At 41.0% G+C, this 25,957-nt stretch overlaps 1 protein-coding gene across 1 annotated transcript in view; it reads right to left on the bottom strand.

The window, feature by feature from the left end:
- Positions 1–25,957, bottom strand: part of LOC126092395 (acetylcholine receptor subunit alpha-L1-like) — a 219,912-nt gene that overhangs the window by 19,316 nt on the left and 174,639 nt on the right. The window contains exons 6-8 of the mRNA XM_049907967.1: positions 17,243–17,411; positions 15,422–15,574; positions 11,795–11,964 (exon numbers count right to left, since the gene is read on the bottom strand). Of these exons, the coding sequence (XP_049763924.1) occupies positions 11,795–11,964; positions 15,422–15,574; positions 17,243–17,411 (492 nt within the window). The remainder of the gene's footprint in view (positions 1–11,794; positions 11,965–15,421; positions 15,575–17,242; positions 17,412–25,957) is intronic.

Raw genomic sequence — 25,957 nt, 5'->3', positions numbered from 1 at the left:
CTGGCTATGAACGGCGCCGGCCGCATGTCACGGCACGGCAGTTGAGTGACAGCTACGGAGTTGGTAGCATGAAACCCACTATTGTTTCTACGTTTATATATCCACGCAATTTATTAGTGAATTAAAGGTTATAACACTTTTTGGCGACGAGGTCGGATATTTTTTTTCCAGCGTTGGAGTATTGCGCGTTCGTGCCTGGGCAGACATGGAACAGTTTCTGCAAGCGCTAATTGAACAACAAACACAGCTGACGGCTGCTATTCAGGCACAACAAACACAGCTGACGGCTGCTATTCAGGCGTTGTCGACGTCGCTTACTCATCGTCTGTCGTCCTCTTCTCCGCCTCCGTTCCCTCCTTACGACGAGGCCGCTGAAGACTGGGAGGATTATGAGAAGCGTTTGCAGCAACACTTCTTGGCTTTCGGCGTTGTCGATGCCCCGATGTGTAAGTCGTTATTTCTATCTTGGATTTCCCCACGGATCTATCAGCTGCTATCTCAGTTATCCCCTCTGCGGGAACCTGCCTCTCTGTCCTTCCAAGAAATGTGTGACTTATTGTCTAACTATTACCGAAAAAACACCCACGTCATTGCCGCCGGGGTGGCGTTCTACCGGTGTCATAAACAGCCCCATCAATCTTACCAGGCTTGGGCGGCGGAACTACACGGTCTGAGTAGGAAATGTCAGTTTGTCACGGACACTCATCATGAGTCTTATGCTGATTCTATGGTTAGGGATGCTATTCTACGGCTTGCTCCTGATAAAGAAGTTCAGCAACGTGCCCTACAACTGCCAAACCTGTCGTTGTCGGAAGTTCTAAGCATCGCTCAATCCTTTGAAGTGTCTCACGCTGCTGGCGCGCAAATAGACGCGTGGTGTGATGTGGGCGCTGTACAGTCAACTTTCGACATGGACAATTTGCCTGTTTCCCAGGAGAACGATGATGTGGCGGCGGTTCACTCGCGTAAACAACGTCGCGTTGGGCTGCAACGCTCGCAGCGAAAACAGCAACCACAGAAACAGGTTCGTTCCGCCCTTCCTTCTTGTCCACGTTGTTTCGTACAGCATGACAGGGCCGCGTGTCCAAAACGTTGGGCCACGTGTAATTCATGTAGGAAAAAAGGCCACATTGCTTCTGTGTGTCAGTCCCCTCACGTTCCTGTCGACGAGGACGAGGCATCGGACATGGATGTTAACTGTGTGCTTTCTCAAACAAATAAGTTGTTTGTTACTGTTCGTGTTCTGGATAAAGACATTCGCATGCAAGTGGACACTGGCTCTGCAGTAACTCTCATTAATTCTCGCACGTATTTGGAGTTGGGCTCCCCTCCCTTGTCTCCAGTTACGCGAAATCTGAGAACTTATAATAAACAGAAAATTCCTATCGTTGGCCAGTTTGATGCTTCCACTGCTTACAAGTCTGTTGTTCGGCCCCTCACGTTTTATGTGGTGGATCATGCGGGCACTGAAAATCTGTTCGGTTATGATGCTTTCCAGTTGTTTGGGTTCTCCACTGATGATGATGTGCACCTCATATCTGAGGATATTCCATATCAACAGCTGGATGGATTGTGTTCTGAATTCTCGTCCGTGTTCTCTGCTGGTCTGGGTCATGCCAAGGATTTTGAAGCCCACATTACTCTTAAACCTACAGCTCGCCCTAAGTTTTTCCAGGCACGCCCTATTCCGATGGCGTTGTGTGCACCTGTCAAGGCTGAGATAGACAGGTTAACAGCTTCAGGGATTCTCCTTCCTGTTACCTCCAGCGAATGGGCATCGCCAATCGTGGTGGTTTCTAAACTCAATGGGAGTCTGCGATTGTGTGGCGATTTTAAAGCCACTGTCAACGCTCAGAGTCTCATTGATACTTATCCTCTTCCCCGTCCTGAGGAGTTATTTACCAAGCTCGCTGGGGGCCAGTTCTTTTCCAAACTTGACTTATCGGAGGCGTACCATCAGTTGCCGTTGGATGCGTCTTCCAAGGAATTTCTCATCATCAACACTCCTTGTGGGTTGTATCAGTACCAGCGGTTACCATTTGGTGTCACTAGCGCGCCGGCCATTTTTCAGCGGTTTTTGGAACAGCTCACGGCTTCCGTTCCTGGCTGCATCAACTACCTGGATGACATTGTTGTCACGGGGGCCTCCACTGAGGAGCACCTTCGCAATTTGCGTTCATTATTTCGGGTTCTGCATTCGGCTGGGTTGAAGTGCAATCTGGACAAGTCACAGTTCTTCCAACCCTCCATTGTGTATCTTGGTTTCCACTTGTCCCGTGAAGGTATACGTCCTCTACGTCAGCACGTTGCGGCCATCACCGCTCTCCACCAGCCGTCTACGGTCAAAGAACTTCAGGCGTTTCTAGGCAAGGTTGCTTATTATCACAAATTCATTCCCTCCGCGGCGGCGGTGGCTCATCTGCTGCATCAGCTGTTACGCAAAAACGTACCTTTCTGTTGGTCTGACGAGTGTGAGCAGGCTTTTGTTCGCCTGAAGGCTCATTTGCAGTCGGCGCCTTGTCTTGCCACCTTCCGTCTGGGTCAGCACTTGGTTCTGGCGACTGACGCGTCACAGTATGGCCTAGGGGCTGTTCTCGCCCATTGGTATGAGTATGGGTCGGAACGACTCATCGCCTATGCTTCAAAGACCCTCAACGATGCCCAACGGCGTTACTCTCAAATTGAAAAGGAGGCGCTCGCTATCATTTATGCTCTAAAAAAGTTTAGCGTTTTTTTGTATGGTTCTAAGTTTCACCTCATCACCGACCACAAGCCGCTGGTCTCTCTGTTCAGCCCTTCGGCGTCGCTTCTGGATAAGGCGGCTCACCGCCTGCAACGTTGGGCCTTATACTTGTCTCGTTTTCACTATAAGATTCACTATCACCCCACGGCCCAGCACGCCAACGCTGACGCATTGTCGCGTTTGCCGATGGGCCCCGACCCGGTTTTCGATCGAGATGAACTACTCTGTTTCCACATTGATGAGGAAGAACGTCGGGCGGTCGAGGGTTTTCCGCTTACAGGTTCGCAGGTCGCGTCGGCTACTGCGCAGGACCCGGTCCTGCGTCAGGTGATCGGTTTTGTTCAACGGGGTTGGCCGGACAGGACCAAGGGCCGGGCCTCGGATCCCCTTCGCAACTACCATGCCTTGCGCCTTCATCTGTCTGTTTGTGAGGGTGTTGTTCTTCTGGCCACGGATGGCGCATCTCCACGGGTCGTGGTGCCAGCTTCTCTTCGCAAAGATGTTCTCAAACTATTGCATGAGGGCCATTGGGGGATTTCTCGGACTAAGTCCCTGGCCCGCAGGCATGTTTATTGGCCCGCTATCGATTCGGACATCTCCCACATGGTCGCTGCGTGTGGTCAGTGTGCTCAACAACTGGCTGCACCCCGTACAATGCCCTCTCCGTGGCCTGATCCGGCGCAGCCATGGGAACGGGTGCACGCTGACTTTGCCGGCCCCTTCCTCGGCACTTATTGGCTACTGTTGATTGACGCCTTCTCAAAGTTTCCGTTTGTGGTTCGATGTCCGTCGCCCACCACTGCGGCGACGACGCTGGCTTTGTCCAAAATTTTTGCGCTAGAAGGTCTTCCCTCCACGATTGTCACGGACAACGGCCCTCAGTTCTCTTCGCAGGCCTTCCGTGATTTTTGTACTGGACAAGGGATTCATCATGTTACAGCACTGCCCTTCCATCCCCAATCGAACGGGGAGGTCGAGCGCCTTGTCCGCACTTTCAAAAGCCAGATGAAAAAATTCCTTACTGATTTTTCTACCAATGACGCTCTGTTGCAATTTCTGAGTTCTTATCGCTTCACGCCTCTGGGTGATCGCAGCCCTGCTGAACTCTTGCATGGCCACCAACCGCGCACTCTACTGCACCTGCTTCACCCTGTCAGGCCTAGTACTGTGTCCCCTCATGCGGGAAAATACTCAGTGGGCGCCGACGTGGGGGCACGAGGGTATGGATCTCGCCCTAAATGGATTCCAGGGGTGGTCAAGGCTCTTCGCGGCCGCCGGCTTTGTGAAATACGTACGGACGACGGCATGGTTGTTCGTCATTACGACCAGATGCACCCACGGGTGGTGGCCACGCCGGTGCCACCTTCTTTCGCCTCCACCAGCCTGGGAAGCCAGTCCTGTCACTGCTGCCGATCTCCCGTGTGTGTCGCTGCAGCCAACGTCGCTGCCGCTTCCAAGTACGCTGGAACCAGCCCCAGTCGCGGCGCCGCCTTCTCCGGGACCCATCTCGCTGGAGCACACCCCCAGGTCCACGACACCTATGGATGCTGCTCCGGAGTTTTCACCCATCATCTCGTCCAGGAGGCACGTTCCACGCACAGGCTTCCGTCTTGGACATTTTCGACCATATTCTCGTGTTTCTCCGCGGGATCTTCTCGGAGTCTCCCAAGAGGCCATGGATGTCTCCGCACTGTCCGTGTCTCCAAGGAAGTGAGTGTGTTTTTTTTTTTTCAAGGGGGGAAAAGTGTTGTGACAGTGCCACGAGATTTAAAAGTGCCGCTACGTCAGTACACAAACACGGCGATAGAGGCGCTCAGCAGCTCGGCTGAGAGCGGGAGCGCCACCTGGCTATGAACGGCGCCGGCCGCATGTTACGGCATGGCAGTTGAGTGACAGCTACGGAGTTGGTAGCATGAAACCCACTATTGTTTTTACGTTTATATATCCACGCAATTTACTAGTGAATTAAAGGTTATAACAAGTTTATTCCAGAGAACATTGTCAAAAGCTTTCTTTAAATCAAGAAATGTTACAAATGTACAAATGTAGGTTTGTCTTCATTCATCTTTCTGTCTAAGATTAGACATAAGATCTGTATGACATGTGTTCCTACACTTCTCTGGGACCCAAACTGTTCTGCCCTGGCTCATCTTCTACCAGTTTTATTCATTCTTCTTGAAATAATTCATAACAATATTTTGCAAACATGACTTATTACACTGATAGTTTGGTAGTATTAACACTTATTGGCACCTGCCTTCAAAAATGGTTCAAATGGCTCTGAGCACTATGGGACTTAACATCTGAGGTCATCAGTCCCCTAGAACTTAGAACTACTTAAACCTAACTAACCTAAGAACATCACACACATCCATGCCCGAGGCAGGATTCAAACCTGCAACCATAGTGGTCACGCGGTTCCAGACTGTAGCGCCTAGAACTGCTCGGCCACACTGGCCTGCGCACCTGCCTTCTTTGGAATTGGAATTATTAAATTCTTCCTGAAATCTGAGGGTATCTTGCAGGTCTCGTATGTCTTGCATGCCTGTTGAAATAATTTTGTCTTAGCAGGCTTCCCCAAGGATCTCAACAATTCTGTGGGTGTGTTGTTTATTCCATGGGCCTTGTTTTTGTTAGGTCTTTAAATGCTCAGACAAATTCTTCTTGCAGTATCATACCTCCCATCTCATCTCCACCTATTTCCTCTTCTCTTTCTATAATACTGTCCTCACATTTGTAACCCTTATACAAATCTTTTAAGTATCACTTCCCTTTTCAGCTTTCTGTTCTTTGCTTAGTACTGGTTTGTCATTTGAATTCTTGAATTTTGTACAGCTGCTTCCCTTTTCTCTGAATGTCTCCTTAACTTTCCTTTAGGTGGCATTTATTTTACCCTTAGGCATGTATGTTTCTACAGTCTTGCATTTGTTGCCTTGCCATTCCTGTTTTGCCATTTTGCAGTACTCATCAATCTCAGTTTTCAGACATCTGTATTCCCCACTAGTCTGCCTCCTTAGTTGAGCGATAGGTGCCATGCAGAGGACCAGGGTTCGATTCTTGGTGTTGCCAACAATTTTTTTCTTGGCGGAAGGACTGGTGCAATGTGCACTCAACCTCTTGATGACAACTGAGGAGCTACTTGAATGAGAAGTAGCGGCTCTACAGTCTGGAAAGTTGGCAAAACTCCATACTGTATCAGCATGATGGCACAAGGCAGAAGATGAGACAGTGGCCAGTCAATGTCCCTTGAGCCTTCCTCGTCTGGACAAGTAGCTCATGTTCCCTTTAGTCTTCTTCAGTTGCTGCATTTATATATGATTTTCTTTCATTAGTTAGACTCAATATCTCTTGCATTATCCAAGGATTTCTATTGGGCTTTGTCTTTTTGACTATTTGATCTTCTTCTGTCTTCACTATTTCATCTCTCAAGATGACCACTTGGTCTACTGTTATGTTCATTATACTTTTTTGAGTCAATCATTAGCTAATGCTCCCTTTGAAAGTCTGAGAAATATTTGGTTCTTTTAACTTATCCAGGACCCATGTCCATAATTTCATACCTTCCTGGAGTTTCTTCAGTTTAAATTTTCAGTTCATAACCAATAAATTATGGTCAGAATCCACATCTGCTCCTGGATATGGTCTACAGTTTAAAATCTTTCAAGACCTGTGCCTTACCATTATGTAAGTTCTTTCAATCTCTTTATCTACTGCAGAGCTAGATGGCATATAAATTTGTACTACTGTGATGAGCGTCAGCTTTGTGTCTGTCTTGGCTACAGTAACGCTTCTACTATGCTGTGCATAGAAGCTTACCACCATTCCTACCTTGTATTCATCTGACCAGAAGTCCTGTTCTCCCTGCCAACACACTTCATTAATTCCCACTATATCCCTATTACACCATTCCATTTATCTTTTTAAATTTTGTAGCCCATTTACCCAACCAAACAATGTAACATTCCAGCATCATTCTGAGTATTCCCTGTCCAGGGATCTGAATGGGGGATTATTTTGCCTCTGTCTTATATTACCCTCGAGGATGCCATCACCATTTAAGTGTGCTGTAGAGCCTGCATGCTCCCAGGAAAATTAATGGCTGTAGTTTCTCCTTGCTTTTAGCTATTCACAGTATTAGTGCAGCAAGCTCATGTTGGCTAATGTTACAAGACTAGATCAGTCAATCATCTGGACTGTTGTGCCTGGTTCTACTGAAATCCTACTGCTCCTGTTCAGGAATTATAAGTTAGTGTGGCCTCTCCACAGTGGCTGCAGTTTCGGCTGTCTGAGTTGTTGGGGTACACCAGCTATCCCACCTCATCAAGGTCCATGATTCATGAGGGAGAGTGGGGTCTGTTTAGAAAATTTAATCTTCTAAACATATAAATCTGTCTATTGGTTTTAGCTGCCCCTTGTTGTTTAATCATTGGTGCTATAACATGACCACTGACAGCAGTTTTACTATTGTCATCCTTGAAGAGGTCAGGTCGGTTTGTTGCCATTAGGTGCAATATATTTTGATCACGTGGGTGTAACTATTTATTCTAGGTAGTTTTCAGAGAAGATTTAGTAATGTTTTGCAGATTGTCTTATCACGCCCACCACCGATGGAATTAATTATCCCAATTGATTGTTGGATGATTAAAGTCTCTGAGAGCATTACTAAGGAATATTCATAAAGCGAATTGAGGTTTTCTCTAAAGTTTTCAGCTGTGATGGGACTGAGTCTGGCAGGGGAGAGAAAGTCTTGTCTAAATAATTTTGCTTGTGGTTTCAGTTTCTGTTTTGGTGGATTTAACTTTCTCATGTCCTGTGAATACCACAGCACCTCCATTTCCCGTTAGCATATCCATTCAGTGCACTTCAATTTACCACAAAAATTTAACTGCTGTCGATTTCAGGTTTTAGCCAGCTTTCTGTAAGTGGTGTTATGAGTTCCGCTGCTTTATAGGACTATTTCAGACTCTGTGGCTTTGTTGCAAAAGCTTCAGGAATTGATCACTAGGATTTTCATCATTCCATCTGTGAGGGCCATTTCTTTAAATGTTTCAGGGTTCCTACAGCTCTTCTTATCTGGAATATGAAACATAGCAAGTTTGGACCATTCCACTTGTGAGTGTAGTTTCAGCTCTCTGAGACTGCAGATGTCTGTGCAAGTTGCGCTTGCTTGAGTGTGTGTGTGTGTGTCTGTGTGTGTGTGTGTGAGTAAAAGCCTTAATGGATGAAAGCTATGATTGTGTGAATCTTTTATAGTGCCTATCGCGGCTCAGCATCTCCGCTATATGGTGAGTAGCAACTTTCCTTTTCTCGTATTGTTACATTCCACCTGTATTGTTGTACTCCTATTGATAATTATATTTTTCCACTTTATATTTCTGCTGTGTCTATGGATCAAGTTGTGTATATATTACATATACTCAGAACAGCCACAATACTGTACATGAATATCTCTCATTTTTTTTTTTTCAGTTGATAATTTTCAACCTGCTGGTTACAGTGATATATTTAGTTCTGTTTAAAGACATGTTCAATAAAAGTAACGCATAACTGAAATTGCTATAACAGCATTTACTGGAGATATTCGAATGAGCATATCATTAGTTTTGAGAGGACTAGTCCACTCAGTAGAAGTCCTCAGTCCATGTTTTCCAGTAACTATCTTTGTGCATACAAAAACTAACTAACTTATAATTGTAATTAAAGTTTTGACCTATCCAAATTTATTTTTGCTATTTGAGCAATTATATTTGCTATATCCTTCAGTATTCAGTTAAGTCATTAACGAAGAAATAGTATATAGTTACATAATTTCAAACATGGCAACTATACTTGTAGATAGATAATTCACAGCAGAGGCATACAAAACAGTGCTGTAATCTTTTTTACTTTGTAACTAACCACATATTATGTAAACTAAGTTATTGTTGGAACATATATCTCATCTGCAAAAGTAAATAATTACCTTACAGTTTTATAAATTAATTTTTATCTATTGAAGCCATAAAATATTTCACCTATCGACAAATATTCACCCCCTCCCAGAAAACCTGTGGTTTGGGCTTGGAAATTGTAGTGACAACATCATTTAGTACCATGTGCTGCAATTTGTTCATGTCTCTGTGTCAGTCTGTGCAGTAACCACCTGGACAACATCTCAATAAAAGTTCATCGCTCGGATTATGGAAAGTGTATCAAAGTTTGTACTTAGCAGTCACAAGTTTAATTTATCTGTGAGAGTTTGTAGCCACTCATATTATATTATATAGTGAAATGTATGAAAGTCAGTCTGCCATCAAGACTGTTTCAGTTCATATCTATGTGTCCTTCAGTATCTTTGTGAACTTCTTTGATTTAGACAGACAAGAACTATTTTTTATTAGTTTGCACTTTATAGTTTTGTTATCATCCTGTGCCACAATAATTGTTTATAGTGACTATGTTTATATGAACTATGGTTAGTGGAAGAATGAGGTCTATGATTTGTATTGTCAGTGATTGTATGGACTGGCCCGATTTTTGTGATTTATGAAGAGAAGCTGGTCATAGTTCAGAAAATCAATTTAAATTTAATAAGTGTTTAAACAAGTGAAACTAAAAACAATGGTGGAGTGTTTACTATTGTTTAACACCATTCAATACCCGTAAAGTTTTCAGTTTCGAGGTGACGAATTTGTGGTATTACTGAGAAGAAGAGGCTACAACTAGATTAGTACCATTATAAATGGATGGAGAGTCATGTAAACTAAGGATAAAAAATAAAAATACTCACAACCCTATGCTGTAAGTCCAAGAAGTCACTGGATCCTTGAATTCTCTGGATCAAGCCTTCTACTTGGCTCAGAACCAGAGAGTCTTAATCAGTTCTGGAGCAATGCTATATTAATGACTAACACCAAATACCATAAATGATCATCATTGTCATCATCATCATCATCATCATCATCATCATCATCTCAGCCTCTTCCCACATCATGTGGGGTTGGTGTTGCACCAAATACCATTAATGATAATCTATAAATATTTAAAAGACTGCTAATAAACATATTAGTTAGTATAAGAGCACCTACTATAGAAAAAAAGTCTACTGCTTTACTATTGGTTTTCCAATTACTTGTATGTTTATCACATTTATATAAACATAACATATTGATGTATGGAAAATATTTAGCTATGTACCCCAAGACTGAAAGTATCTTGTTCTGTTTGTATTATCATTTACAATAGTAAACTCTAAAAATATAATGGAAAGGATAGTTGCTACTCACCATATAGCAGAGATGTTGAATCTCAGATAGGCACAATAAAAAGACTGTCACAAAATAAGCTTTCACCCAACAGGGCCTTTGTCGAACATAGACAAAACACACACACACACACACACACACACACACACACACACACACACACACATCACACACACACACACGACCACAGTGTGGTCATGCATGTGTGAGTGTCAGTGTGTGTGTGTGTGTGTGTGTTTATATGTTGTCTATTTTTGACAAAGGCCTTGTTGGCTGAAAGCTTATTTTGTGACACTCTTTTTGAAAGGAATAATAGTTATGCAAGAGGGAATTCAAAAGTAACTAGAATAAGTAGGATAGGAAAGTTCTGGCAGTTGTACAATGTGGACTACTACTCTTAACAGTTAATAGACTGAGAGATGAAGTGTGATTTTATGATGGAGAGAATATACCTGACAGTATTCTTCTCAAATGAAAGTATTTTTCAAGTGTGATTTGTATCTGTCATATGACTGTGAGAAAGTCTTCAATACAATTTTATTATTTCTAATCTACTCATTTTTTAAAAAACATAATGTAGTCTATATCTCCTTACATATGTGTTTATTAGGTGCATATAACATGGAATATGGTGCTGTAAATGTTATCCCCCAATACATATGGTACACACAGTTTATTTGCAACAATTTTAGTTCAGTTAATGAAAGAAGAAAATAAGATTAATACTTCACATCTCATCAAAAATGGGTTCATTAAAGATAGAGCCCAAACTTCCATAAGAGAAGACTGAGGAAGGAAACTGAATGCAGCAACAAAAAAATGGCTCTGAGCACTATGGGACTTAACATCTGTGGTCATCAGTCCCCTAGAACTTAGAGCTACTTAAATCTAACTAACCTAAGGACATCACACACATCCATGCCTGAGGCAGGATTCGAACCTGCGACCATAGTGGTCATGCGGTTCCAGACTGAAGCGCCTAGAACCGCACGGCCACACTGGCTGGCGAATGCAGCAACAGCATGCTTTAACCATCGAGTGATGTTGCTCAGTAGCTAGATTAAATTCCTGCTGCATGAGCACTATCTCAAGGACATTTGCCATCAAGCTTAGAAATGCTGTGAGTCACACATTTTCTGGACAATGACTTTATGTGGCTAGCTTTACAATCCTATCAAATTATGTAAGGTAGATTTTATTACACTACTGCAGAAACTGTAGTGAAGCTGCCATGTACTGAATGATAGGTAACTGTGTATCAGTTTCACTGAGATCTTGTGACTTCCCCTTTCACAACCCCTGTCACACTATGCTTTCCTAGTTTTCCTTTAATCTCCATTGGCTGTTCTTTGTTTGTCAGGGGATTGTCAATGTATTAATGCAAGATGGTATTCATAAGCCATTAATTTAAGGTTGTTACTGTGTAGAGATGTAGCTTGGCACCCTTTCTCAATAAGCTACGTAACTTCAAACTATGTTCAAAATAAAATCAGTGCTGAGAAAAATGTTTGTATAAAGTTTCTGAGAGATTTCTCTCTGGCACTGATGAACATATTTGGCAGGACTTTTAATACTGGAAAAGGGTCAGATAGAAGTTGTCATCTACATACCAAATGAATTGATCATATAATAATATCAACAAGTGCTTTCTCATTTTTATTTATCCCTGAGGCAAACATGTTTTGTCACTATAGCATATGCTTCCTAATAAATTCAGAAACAACATGTAGCAACTCTGATAAGAATGATCAAGACTAATTTTTCATCATATTTACTCAAGTAGCATTCATAAATCTGTGACACTCACCAGCAAGACAATGTGATGTAGCCCTAACATTCTGCCTGGCCAACCAAGGAGCAGTGATTGCAACACCCATGGAACTGGAATGCTGTAGCAATTGCGTGATAGGTTTAGGACAACAACAGTCACCACCAGTGACAAAATCACAAGGTGCAGTGAGCTACTGTAAAAGAGCACTGAAAAACAAACAAAAATGTTTGTTAGAGGTAGTTGGAAATGATTGATTCCAGAGTAAATGGAAACACTTGAAATGATTATCTCCCATTTCTCTATGACTTCATTTAGCATATCAAATGCAGTGAGAAGTTTTAACACAGGAAAAAACTAAGATTTTATTTCTCTTTCTATAAGGAGACAGAAGTTTAATGAATAGAGAAAAGGTAAAAACTTCTCATTCTTCTTTAAAGTGGACTAAAGATCAGGGAGAAGTTTGTTTTTAAAACTGCTTTTGGTCAGCTTTAAACAAAGGTATCACCTTTCTTGATCATAGCTTACATAATTCTTTATGTACAGTTTTCCTACTTGTTCTTCTGACATGCCTATCTCATTAGCTATTTCATACAATGTTAATTACTATAACAAATTTCATTTGCAAATTTTACTCATGGTTTGTGTTTAACAGAATTACAATCACTTTTGAATTTAGTAATGGAGTTTTTAACTTTTGAAAGTGAAGGACCAGATTCACTATAAACCTTACAAACTACATATGAATTTATTTATTTATTACCCCAGTCATAAATGGATAAGCAAACTACATCATCAAATTCAGTTACTGTTATGTCACTATTATGTGACACTGTGAGCCATCAGACCTGATGTTTGTGGCAGCTTACCACATGAGCCACCAATCAGAGCTGATAAAAGGCTAACTTTGGCCTGCCATAAGCCACTTCACTGTTTACCTCTGTCAGTGCTCTGCAGTGAACCTTTATACCAAATTGTGAAATTGTTATGACTGTGTTTGTTTTGTGATTCTGACTTTGCCTGTGTCTGCCCAAAAAAATGGTTCAAATGGCTCTGAGCACTATGGGACTTAACATCTGAGGTCGTCAGTCCCCTAGAACTTAGAACTACTTAAACCTAACTTACCTAAGGACATAACACACATCCATGCCTGAGGCAGGATTTGAACCTATGACCGTAGCAGTCGCGTGGTTCCAGACTGAAGCGCCTAGAACCACTCGGCCACACTGGCCAGCTGTGTCTGCTCCTACAGTACTCATGTTAAAGGACATCTTCTAAACACCATGCACTACACGGAATATGTTTATTAGCCGAACCAGTATTTGGGCCTATAGCCCATTGTCAGTGGCATATTATGTATCTCAATATCAGTGACATGGATGTCAGTTATAAATTATGTGTGATATTCAGCTCGATGTGCATCCAGAAAGAAAACAATTATTTGGATACAAAGATCCAATTACAACCATGTCTATGTGGAAACGATAGGATATGAAATCATTCCTGTCTCACACAACACGGGTTGTCATGTATGTTACTGCTGCCATATCTTAGGAAGTGACAATTCTTGATCATGTCTGACATAACTGATGTGTCAGACATGATCAGGAAATGACACTGCCCAAGATACGACAGCAGTAATAACATACACAACAACTTGTGCACTGTGAGATAGAATCAATTTCATATCCTATCTTATTAAACATAGACATGATTGTAATTTGGTTCTAGATCATCAATATGATAGCCTTCTGGATGCCCATCAAGCTGAACATCATACACAGTGTCGTTGATATAGAGATACATTACATGCAACTTCAGATTGGTTATACACCTGAAAACCCCTCTGGCTAATAAACATTTCAAGTGCAGTTCATGATGTTTAGAAGATATCTTTCAACAAACATCTAAAAGCTGTGGAGCACCAAGCATTCAAAGATTTTGATGTATTCATGCTTAGTCTTGGACTGATCGGATTTTTCTTCATGACTTGACTCTGATGAACTACTCTGTTTCGTAGTTTGTGATGACACATTTATTTCAGATATTTGTATTGAGTTTTATGTGAAAATAAATATTTAGTGTTGTCTACAACACTTTTGACAATAAACCATCCAAAACAAAGAATTTTGATAATTCATGGTATTGCAGTTTATCCAATTGAACAAAATACACACAGTAGACCTGCTGTAAAAGCTATATACAAAAATGTGTTCTGCAGATTAAGTTGACACTTGACTCATGTACCAACATGGCAAAAGAAGGGAGATTAGGATTTTACATTCTCAATGATGAGGTCATTAGAAACAGAACACAAGCACAGATTGGAGGACGGAGAAGCGAGTTGTCAATGTCTTTTCAAATCAACCTGCCCAAAATTTCTCCTAAGTGATTTAAGAGAACCAAGGGAAACCTAAAACTGAATGGATTCTGAACCGCCATTCTCCCAAATATAAGATAACTGATTCTTGCTGACATCAGTCATCTCTCTGTGTCACATCCTCTCCTAGTAGGGTATGCACACATGATGAAAAGTAGAGTGGACAGCAGGAAAATTTCCAGTTTGCCAAGTGACTGTGCAGCTAGTGGTTCCAGATTTCACAGTCTTCACACATATTACAATATATTTTAATCTGTGGCAATACATAATGATGTGCTAAAATATTATTGAGGCTACAGCCACATCACATTGTTCAAACTCTATGGGCTTTTGATGGAATATTCCTGAAACTGGAATTATTGACAGTTGTGTGGTTGATTACACAGTCCTCCAACTGAACATAATGTTAGTGGTGCCTAGTTGTAACCACACAATGCATTGTTTCCACACTGCATCTGCTGCATCCCTATGAACCTAGCAATGTCTGAGATCCACACTGCACTACCCTGTTTATTAGGGTGGTATCAGCTAATTAATAGCTGTACACATTTGTGGTGTAATAGTAATAGTTGAACAGTTATGTACATAATCAGATATATTACATTCTGTTACCTTATAACAATGCTTATAATGATATAATCCTTTCAACAAAGACTTTAAGTAATTATAACTGCAAGATCATATGTTATGATTAAAACTGAAATGAGCAGGGTATTTGTTTGTCAGTTCATGTCCTTGATGAAATCAGTTTCAAAACATGTATTACAATGGCATGAATAGTTTCCAAAAATGCCTTATTTAATATACTGAAAATTATATATTTTATATTTCACAAAGGAAATATCTGTTGCCTTTAACAACATGTATTGTAAAATTAGATATGTAAAAAGAATTGTTATGTGTTAAAAGATTTTGTGAGAAACAACAGCATTATCAGAGTATTTGGTTGCTTAGAACTGGGTACTGTTAAAGAACAGACAGCTTTGTTATAAAACCGATTCTTTTTAAACTACATAAATGACAGAATTATTTGAATGTTACTGCATTACTGCTACAAGAAATATCTGATTTACAAATTTATTTTATTACTACAGTAGTTGAGCTTTAATTTCTTCACGTAATATCTTTCAGGTTTTCACAGATCCCTGAGCTTCTATAGAAAATTATTTCCAGATATTTCTAATTTCATCAAGTTGCTTTTTTGAGAAATTAATCGATTACTTTTCTTTGAACTAAGTTTTCATATGAAAGCAAAGAAAATAATCAAAGTGAGGACAGAATCATACCTACTAATGGTGTGTTTCCTGCCATTGCAGGTAACTTCTGAGAAAAATACAGCAGGAACAGGCATATAATTATTGCTGTACAACTGTTGAGCAAAATCTTTTCTCCTGCATTTGGAGGTAACCAAAATCCTGCCAGTGTCATCAGAACAATTGCTGAAATATTTTTTAAAAAACATAAATGAACACTATAAAACAAAAATTATGCTATTGCTTCACATTCACAATCATTTAAAATAACTTAGGAAGAAAGGAACATTAGAGTTTAACATCCCACTGACTATGAGGTCATTAGCCAAGGAACACACATTCAACTGTGCTCTTTTAAAAGGACCTACCAAGTATTTTCCTTAAGTGACGTAGGGAAATTATCGAAAATATTTGAAAGGATCAGCACATTTTAATGATTTTCCTTAATAGAATACTATCTACTTTTGACGTTGTTTTTCTTCTATTCAGTTTATTTTATGACCACCAGTCTCATTCAAACCCCTGTCTTCATCCTTGATTCAAGTCTTCATATCCATTAAAACATTGGTACTTGGCATCAATAATGCTCTTTGTCTATTTGAAAGATGCTTTTTCATTGTATAAAGTTCATCAACATTTTCAACTTCAGTTAAATCATTTATCTATATAAAACATACATGATACAGAAGTGCTCACCCTGAGCTTTCTTTAATGATTGGCAATTTTTATTACAAGAACACACAAAATTATATAAGAAAAATGGTTTGTGACATTACTAAAAAAGACAAGTAAGTAACACACATTACACGGTCATTTTCAGAGGCCCCTTCCATGTTCCTGATCAATGGCTAGCGGACATGTCATACCACTTACTGTTCATTGTACTTAAGCTTCAGTCATGCACAGTACATGGCTGTGCCATACTGCTGAGGAGACTCTGAGAATTACCAGTGGATCAGTATACCAACTTTGAAAGTCAGTAACTAATAGGATTCATTCATTTATGAATCTGATACTAAGAGTTTGCACCCTTGCAAGTTACATATGGAAGGCTGATGGGGTTTTTAAGTGTTGCCTTCCTGAATAGGAGTCCAATGTCTTACCACTGTCACCTTGCAGGATCAAAAGATCTGAACCTTTACATTAATGAGAAGTATCATTCACTGAGTTAAATGATCATTGAGCTGTAAATGACTGAGAAGAGATCAGTGCAAACAGCTACTCTAACTGGCATTTAATCCTTTCATGTTGCACACTGTAAAGTTTATGTATCATACAGTGCCAAACAATTTTGAATGGACATGTTTAATGCTTCTGGAAATTGAAAATCTCTGTAGGAATTAACACGGATGTAAATGTGTCACGGTTTCTATGTTGGAATGCTGGCACTGCTTGTACATGGAACTACTAGTAACTCAGCACTTTGCATTCACTGTTAACTGCTACTGAACGAACAAATGCATTCCAGCCATGAGTTAAATCCTACCTGCAAATAAAAAAATGTAAAAATGGAAAGAGAGTGGGGGTAAGGGGAAACAATGGTAAAGATCCAATAAATCAATAACTGTTTCCTGCAGCAACTTATTCTTCTTTCCAGACCAACAAAGCACACTCTTTCCTCATACTTCCCATCATTCCAATTCTCTGAGTCAATGAGTTATTTATGGTACATGTGTCAAAAGATTATAATTCTTAGGCTCATTAAAAAACGTTTCCCTATATGTTTGCTAGTTGTTAGTATTTGGCTGTAAAGCAGACCAACCTCTTTTGTTTAAAATATTGTTAATGTTCATATCTGACTATTAATTTGAATCATATTTAATTTTAAATTATGCAGTGCTCCATGGTGCATACCTGCAGCTGGTGTGATCACAATGGCAGAGTAAGCAGGAGATTGTCGACGGAGAGTGATGTTGTATGTAATGTCAATGTATGGTTCTGTACAACATGAATAATACTGTTCAGCTCGATTTCCCTTTACATCCACTATCTGCCATTCAGAATTTGTATTCCACAGGTCCATCTGCAACTCATGTAATGACAAACAACATTTCCACATTGAAAGAATGAAGTAATAGTTAAAAATGTTTCCAAATGTCTGTACATTCATTAGCTGAAACATCTAACTCGTTTAAAATTAGTTGTTACCTAACTTACAGCACACAGCAAAAACTTCTTTGAAATTATATTCTTGCCTTTGTTCCTTTTGATGTTTGGTAGAAAATAATGGAGAAAAATATTGGGATGACAGATGCAGGAAAGGCCAAAGCTTTGAATGTATGATTCAAATGGCCTCAACAAGATTCACACTTCTCAATGTCTAACTGGACCTCTTGATGTATTACGTAAAATGTAAGTCTACTGGACATGAAAATGTCAAAATTGGAGATAATGTGGGTTCCGTCTTTGCAACTTTACCAGGTGAAGCATCTCTACTAAAAAGTCTGTATTCACTTGTCAATACTAGTTAGATAGTGATTATGAAGAACTTCCTAGACTGATTTGGAAGTGAGAAATATGCCATAAGCAAAGAACAGGATGAAATTGAATTACATTACAATAAATGGTGAAATGACGATTAAAGATCCATGGAAGTGAACAGGGGATCTGTAAGTGAACAGGGAATCTGTTCTGTGCAAAAATGAGTAGTGAAAGTGACAGAAGAAGGGTGTAAGGGAAATGGTCTACTTCTTTTTTACAAAGTTGACCTTAATCACATTCCTGTGGAGATTGTAGCACCCGGAGAGTATAGTTTGTACAACTCTGGTTTGGTAATATGATACTTGAAAGTGAACTACATAAAAAAGTCTGGACCTCACTAACTTCTTGGGATATGGTGGTAGCACTGCATGTACATAGTAAGTTTCCCAGCATTTGGATAAGCTGTGAAAAGATTGTAAGCTGGAATAGTGAATTTCTTGCAAGTCTTTGGATAGCACATGACAGGCTGCCTGTAAATGTTGACTTATTTGCTCTTTTGGAAAAGATAGGTTCCACTTTTGAACTGAGGAATGACTGTGATTTAAAAAATAAAGTATGTTATAGAAAGATTACAACACACTGCTCAGTAACTAGACCACAAGAGTGAATGTCCATATGAGTTATGCTAGTATTAGGCTGTATTCATTTGTCAATACTAGTTAGATTGTGATTATGAAGAACTTACTACATTGATCTGCACAGTGAGAAACATACTATAAGCAAAGAACAGGAAAAATTTGAATAAATGATGAAAAGTTTTGATCAACAGTAGTTTGTTTATTCTGAATCAGTTTGATGCTGTGCTGGCATATACCTTCTCCAGCACACAGGTTGGCACTAGGAAACACTGTACAGCAGGTGCTGAACTAGGCATGCCTATGACAAGAGAAGACCAAGACATACCGCCAGGCTATGCACCGATAACGACCCCTGGACAGCATTCATATAGACTGCTGCTAGCAGTAGGGAATGTTACTCATTGTATATCATTGTGATGTGAAAAGGACAAGATTAAAGAATTAGTACATATTAGTAGATTGCTGTCAACCACAGAACTTCAGATTGGACATCATTGAAGTTAAATACTCAATTGTTTCCTGTAATAAAGTGTACTTTAACCACATGTGCATTTTGCATTGTAGTGAGAGGAAATGAGCCACCCACTTGTCATACCATCCTCTCCTCATCCAGTCAGGAACCACAAAACATTACAAGAGGCCACAGCCACAAGTGGCAATGAGTCTGATCAACAACTTCTGTTTGTTTTTCTTGTGTTCTAGGTTGCTGCAGGGGAGCTGTCGTTAAAGTGATTCTATTTGCTCATTTGTTCTTGCTGTTGCGTATTGCAGGAGGGGAGCTGCAGAATTAATCCATTTTTCTTTTCACAGGCTTTGCACATTGCTTTTGTATTTGCCTTTTCATATTTTGCTGTAATTTGTTAGCGTTACAATTGCTACCCTGCTCCATCCACCCCTTGCCCCTGCACCTCAGCTTCAGCCTGCTCCTGCTCTGGAACTAAATCAGATTTTTCAGTTTCAGAACCAGCAAATGCCCACATTGCTGTCCACTGTACAGCAATTGCTTACCACACAAGCTGTGGTGGTTGCTCAATTGACCAACCAATCGATCTAACAAGTGTCACCAAACAACATTCCATCATTTTGGCACTTCAATGAAAAGGAAGAGGAACGGCTCGAATATCTCACCCAGTTCCAAGCCCACTGTCACATCCATCAGATTCAAGGTACTGTGAAATCTCATTATTTCCTAACCATCATGGGAACCTCTGTGTTTCACTTAATTCAAAAACTCTTCCCTACGTTGTCTCCTATTATGAAGTAGTAGGGGCATTAACTCAGTATTACAGGCAACAGATTCAGATTGCAGCAGCCAGATTTCAGCTCTTTCACCTTAGGAAAGGATCTCACTAGGAAGTGTAAATTCAAGTGTAGTTGTGGCAACTTTTATAGAGACATTATGATCTGTGATGGGATCACATGCAATGTCCCTAATAGCAGAATTAGAGAACACATTCTCAAGTACTCATATCCTTCACTGCATCAAATGTTGCAAATATTAGAACAATTCAATTCAGGCGTCACAGCCAGTGATAAATTTGATCAGATCCCGATTTGCTAGGTCAAATTGCCTCTTGCATGCAACTGCCCCACTCAGCCACCACACAGAGCATGCACACAGACAGCCTAGCACACAAGTAGCCAGGCATGTAAATCTAGTGAAGTTTCATGCATGCTGTTTTGCTCGCTATAAGCAGCAAGATTGCCCATCACACGACACCACGTTACTCATGTGGAATGAAAGGCTGCGTCCAGGCAATTTGCTTGCAATAACAAAAGAATGCCAATTCTGCCCACTCTTGCAACAACTGGTCTCATGCACTTTCTGTGAATGCAATGTTTTCAAAACTGACCTCAGTTTCTAGCAGTAATTCAAGTAAGGTTGTGCCTTCATTTTGCTCCAGGCAATGCGACACCATTCCAGCAAACTATTTGTGACACAACACATTGCTGGCCGTTGTGTTGGCTTTCAATTGGACACAGGTGCTTCTGTAACTTTGCTTAATCGTACCACGTATGAACAGTTAGGCTCACCACACCTGTCAAAATTTTGCACGCACTTCACTGCATACAATGGACAGGAAATCCCAGTATTTGGACAATGCCACTGCCACTTACAAATCTCAAACTAGGACAGTAAAATTTACTGTGTTGCAATCAAGAGACAGTGAAAATATTTTTGGCTTAGCTTCATTTGACTTATTTGGCCTTAGCATCTAAGACAATGTACTTTCACTGACTGATTTCAATCCAAAAGATAGTGTAGTTTAATGAATTTCCTGAACTCTCTTCTAATGGACTAGGAAAAGCTAATAATTTTGTAGCACACATTACCCTGAAGGATAATACACAGCTTAAGTTTTTCCAGGCTTGATCCATTCCCATTGTTTTATGTGACAAAGTAGTCAGTAAACTAAAATAATTGCAAGACAATGGTGTGATTGCTCTAATACAAGATAGTCAGTGGGAAACTCCATTGCTCTTGATGCCCAAGCCTTCTGATCACATTCACATTTATGTTGACTTCAAAACTACAGTCAATCCATAGACAATAATTGACACTTATGCATTGCCTAGCCCCGTGAAACTTATGGACAGGCTTGGCACAGGCTGTTACTTTTCTAAGATAGATTTGCATGATGCTTGTTTGCAAATACCACAAGATGAAGAATCACAGAAAGTGTTTGTTGTTAATACACACTCAGGTCTGTTCAAGTATTTGTGTTTGCATTTGCCCTTCAGCAGTGCCTCTGCACCTGCCATTTTTCAGCGTTACTTGGAAAAGTTGATTCTTCAAGTGCTGTTCTGTTCAAACTACCTTGACAATATTGTCATCTCAGGTCATATGCCAGAGGAACACATTGCCAATTTTCGTATTCTTTTTGAAGTGTTATCAGATGCAGGACTCAAGTGTCATCTCAAAAAGTGTGACTATTTTCAGACTGAACTACAGTACTTAGGTCATGTGATAAACAGTTAGGGGGAGGGGGGGGGGGGGGCACCCCCTCCAATTTCATTTGCTTACAATCTGTGACCTGCCTGTTCCTCAAAATTTATCTCAACTGCAGTCAGTGCTAGGCAAGTTGACATACCACATTCATTTCATTCCGAACACTTCACAAATCGTGGCTCCATTGTACTGTTTGCATTGGAAAAATGTGCATTTTGTGTGGAACAAAGAGTTTCGTGACACACTTCAGAAACTCAAAAATGCCTTGCTCAGTGACAGATTTTTAGTACATTTGGATCCTGCCAAACCAGTGATTTTGCAAGTAGATGCTTCCTCTTGTGGAATTGTTTGTTAATTCAAACTCAGTCCAATTATTCACAAATTGAAAAAGAAGCTCTCGCTATTGTGTATGATGTGACAAAATTCCAACACTATTTGTATGGTCACAAGTTCTATTTAGTTATAGATCACAAGCCTTTGCAGTCCTTGTTTCTGACATCAAAGTGGGTTCAGACATATACTGCTCAAAAATTGCAATGTTGGGCTTTGCTTCTATCCCAGTATTGGACAAAATTGTGTACAGACCTATGGCAAAGCATGGCAGTGCTGATGCCCTTTCTTGCCTTCCAATTGACCCCAACTCTGACTTTGATTCCTCTGATGCATGCTGTTGTCAGATCAATGTCCAGGATTGTGATTGCCACAATCTTTTCCATTAAATTACAGAAAAATTACACAGGTCATGGAAGCAGACCCTGATCTGAAGATTTTGTTGTATTACATTTGCATGACTTGGCCTTGCTCATTGAACAGTATGAACTCAGTAGTGTGCTGATACTTTGCTCATCGGCATAACCTTTCAGTACAACAAAGTGTGATCTTAGTTTAATCTGACAGTGGAAAATTGTATGTGCTCATTCCCACAGGATAGCAAAAGGACATGTTACAACGGCTTCACCAAGGACATTGAGGAATTGTTCACACTAAACAGTTAGTGTGCCGGCACTGTACTTGGCAGGGCGTGGATGCCCACATTGAACAGGTGACGTCACAGTGTCACGCATGTGCAGACAACCAATCACTTCTGCCACAGACATTTGCACCTTGGCCTAAGACTCAGTCACCATGGCAATGAGTGCATATTGACTTTGCAGGACCATTCTGGAACACTCGTTGGCTTATTGTGGTAGACTCTTTTAGCAAGTTTCCATTTGTGGTGCCTATGAACTCTACCATGTCATGTAACACCATTCAAGTGTTGTCTTCAATTTTACACATTAAAGGATTGCCTGAAGTCATTGTCAGGGATAACCGACTTCAGTTCACGTCACATGACTTCGAACAGTTTTGTGAACAAAATGGTATTTGTTATCTAACAAGTGCTCCGTTTCACCCTTAGTCCAACAGAGAAGCAGAACACTTTGTTCACACCTTCAAGCAACAAATGGACACACTTTGCACCTCCCACACACAGAAACAGGAGCTGTAACTCTTTCTTGCCTCCTATCACTCCCACCCACACAATGGACCATCACCGGCAGAACTTCTGCATGGCCGCCATCGGATGCTGCTTCAATTGCTTCACCCACTGCAGCATATGGCGCTGCTCATGGTCCACAAGTATCACTTTGCACTGCATGTTCTTGTTCTTTACAGTGTTTTGGCCGACTTCTGTGCTGGGAGTGAAGAGAAATCCAGAAACACATTGGCACATATATGTATCTAATTGCAGGTCCTGATGGTTTGCAGTGCTGTCACCAGAATCAGATTTGCATTTACCAATTTCCCTGTGATCCTGCTGCTTTTCTCCCCCACATTCACGACCTCATGGGACCAAGCAGCTGTCACTACTGCCTGCTGGTGCCGCCAAGCACACCAAGATGAGCCAGTGGATGTCGCACCCTTGCCTCCACTATCACCACTCTCCAACCCAATGGACCTGGACCCATCATCACCGTCGCCATCATCACCCCAGGAGACACCCTCAGGACTGGACGTGTATCTGCAGGAGGATGTTTCTCTGTTTCCACAAGCTAGATGGTGGGGTACGGCTGGGTGTACGCCATCCTCCACAGCTTCGACTCCCAGTGCTTCTCTACGTCTAGCTTCCTGCCTCCCCCCATTGTCATTCACATCTGCAGTACATGACAATGGTGTGGTATTTCAGGGGGGAAGAATGTGCTGGCATACGTCTCTGCCAGCACACCGGCTGTCACTAGCAAACAATGCATAGCAGGCGCTGAACTAGGCGCGCCTTTGACAAGAGAAGACCAAGACACGCCCCCAGGCTACGTGCCGATAATGACTCCTGGTCAGCATGCCTATAGGCTGCCACCGCCAACCGAGCTGTCTGAATCACTCAATCTCTCACACTCATTTCCAATTGCACCTCAATACATCACACTGTGCTGTTGTCTTCCAAGGTGATAGTCATCGTCTCTCACCTAGCTGTGAGGGAATGTTAGTCATTGTATATTGTTGTGATGTGGGCAGGACAAGATTCAAGAATTAGTGCACGGCGGAGTAGCCATTGTCTCGTACCTTAGCTAGCTGTGAGGAAATGCTAGTCACTGTATATTGTTGTGATATGGGCAGGACAAGATTCAAGAATTAGTGCATGTTAGTTGATTGCTGTTAGCCACAGAACTTCAAATTGGGCATCATTGAAGTTAAGTACTCAGTATACTTTAACTACGTGTGCTTTTTGTGTTGTAGTGAGAGGAAACCAGTCACCTACTTGTCATACCATCCTCTCCTCATCCAGTAGGGAACTACAAAACATTACAAGAGGGCACAGTCACGAGAGGTGCCACAATGCAAAAGCCTGAGTTGTATGAGAAATCCACCACTCATCATGTACAGGAAGTATTGATCCACAAAAGCCACATAAACAAGGCAATGACCAATATTACAGCTCTTACTTACTTATGTTTACTTTTACATGACCAGGCACAGTAGAGTGTGTGCTGCTAGAAGTTTCCGTACCCAGTGTCTTCTATCCTTCGCTGCCATCTGCCACCCATCCACACCTATCAGTTACTGTTGCAGGTCTTCATGGAGGCCATCCCTCCCCATCTTCCCTGGTCGCCTACCTGTGGTGATGAAATCCAGAGGCTTCCATGGCCACCTGTTGTCACCCATTCAAGCCACATGTTCTATCCACTGTAGTCACTTGTATCTTATGATTTGTGCTATATTGGAATCACAGTATAGTTTGTCCAGTTTATGGTTTTGTCTGATCTTCCATTCACCAGTGTTTGTATCCAACATTGGATCAAAGATCTTTTGCAGCTCTTTTCTCTCAAATATGAGAAGTCTGTGGAAGTCTTACTTTCAGATACTCCATGTCTCAAGCGATATAGTACGACGGGTTGGATGAAGGTTTTATATAGCCTAATTTTGTATTGTCTGGAGAGACACCTGGGCCGAAGCAGTCGTGTTAGATTGTAGAAAGATCAGTTTCCTGTGTATAACCTAGTGTTGATCTCTACTTTGTATGACAAGTTGGCTTTCCATCTACACATTACCACATGTGCTATAGCTAGACTAAACACAATTCACAGAATATAATACTTTATAGAGAAACATTTAAGATACAATGAAGTGCAGATTGTGCGTAGCACTGAACACATTGACTGCACAACAGTAATACAGGTTACAAAATTGTGTGAGTACTTGTTTGTGATCATTTAAATAACACTATTTCTTTGGTGGCTCACCAGAGTGTGCCAGGTGGCTGACCCAGGTGGCCTCTACAAGTGGGCCTTTGAACTGTATGGATGCATGATCTCTGAAATCATGCACATCATGAGTGAAGGTACATCAGTGTGTTGTTCAGTGCCAAGTTGATGAGCTTCTGTGGCCTCCCAAACTCTTTTACACAACTGAACAGGCTCTTGTGCTGTATGCAATGATAAGTGTTCTTGAAATCTAGAAACAAAATGTGTAGTTCTTTACTGTGTTATCTCAGTTTTTCAGTGAGTTGTTAGAGAATAAAAATGTGATCTGTTACTGATCATCGTGACTGAAAACCTTGCTGAAATTCACTAGTTACTGATTCTGTCAAGGGTTAAGTTCTATGAACAAGGCAGTTAGACAGAATCTCATAGCATACATTAAGCAAGGTGATTTTTCGATATTTGTTGCATTTCAGTTTGTCACCCTTCTTATGGTCTAGACAGACCAAAGTGATTTTCCATTCTGTTGGTAGTTCTTCTTTGTTTCACATTATTTGCATCAGACGGTGCAGTCTTTCTGCAAGTTTCTCACCTTTTGTCTGGATCATCATGGCCTGTATTCTGACTTCACCTGGGCTCTTATCCTTCTTAAGCCATTTGTTTTGCATTTTGATCTCATCTACTGTGGGTGAGGGGCAGGCTGGGTCAGGTGTGACTGCAGAATGGAAATTGAGCCTCATTTTGGGTTCATCACAGTTGAGAAGCTGATTAAAGTACTCATTCCACATTTCGGCAATTTCACTGTAGCGGGTCAGGATTTTATCATCTGAGTGACAAATTACTGTCTGGCCTGGTACACTTTACTAAAACACTTCATCCTTTG

This window comes from Schistocerca cancellata, chromosome 7, assembly GCF_023864275.1.
Source record: "Schistocerca cancellata isolate TAMUIC-IGC-003103 chromosome 7, iqSchCanc2.1, whole genome shotgun sequence".
NCBI lineage: Eukaryota > Metazoa > Arthropoda > Insecta > Orthoptera > Acrididae > Schistocerca > Schistocerca cancellata.
Note: the sequence above shows the minus strand (reverse complement) of the source record. Positions and strands in the feature narration are given on the sequence as shown.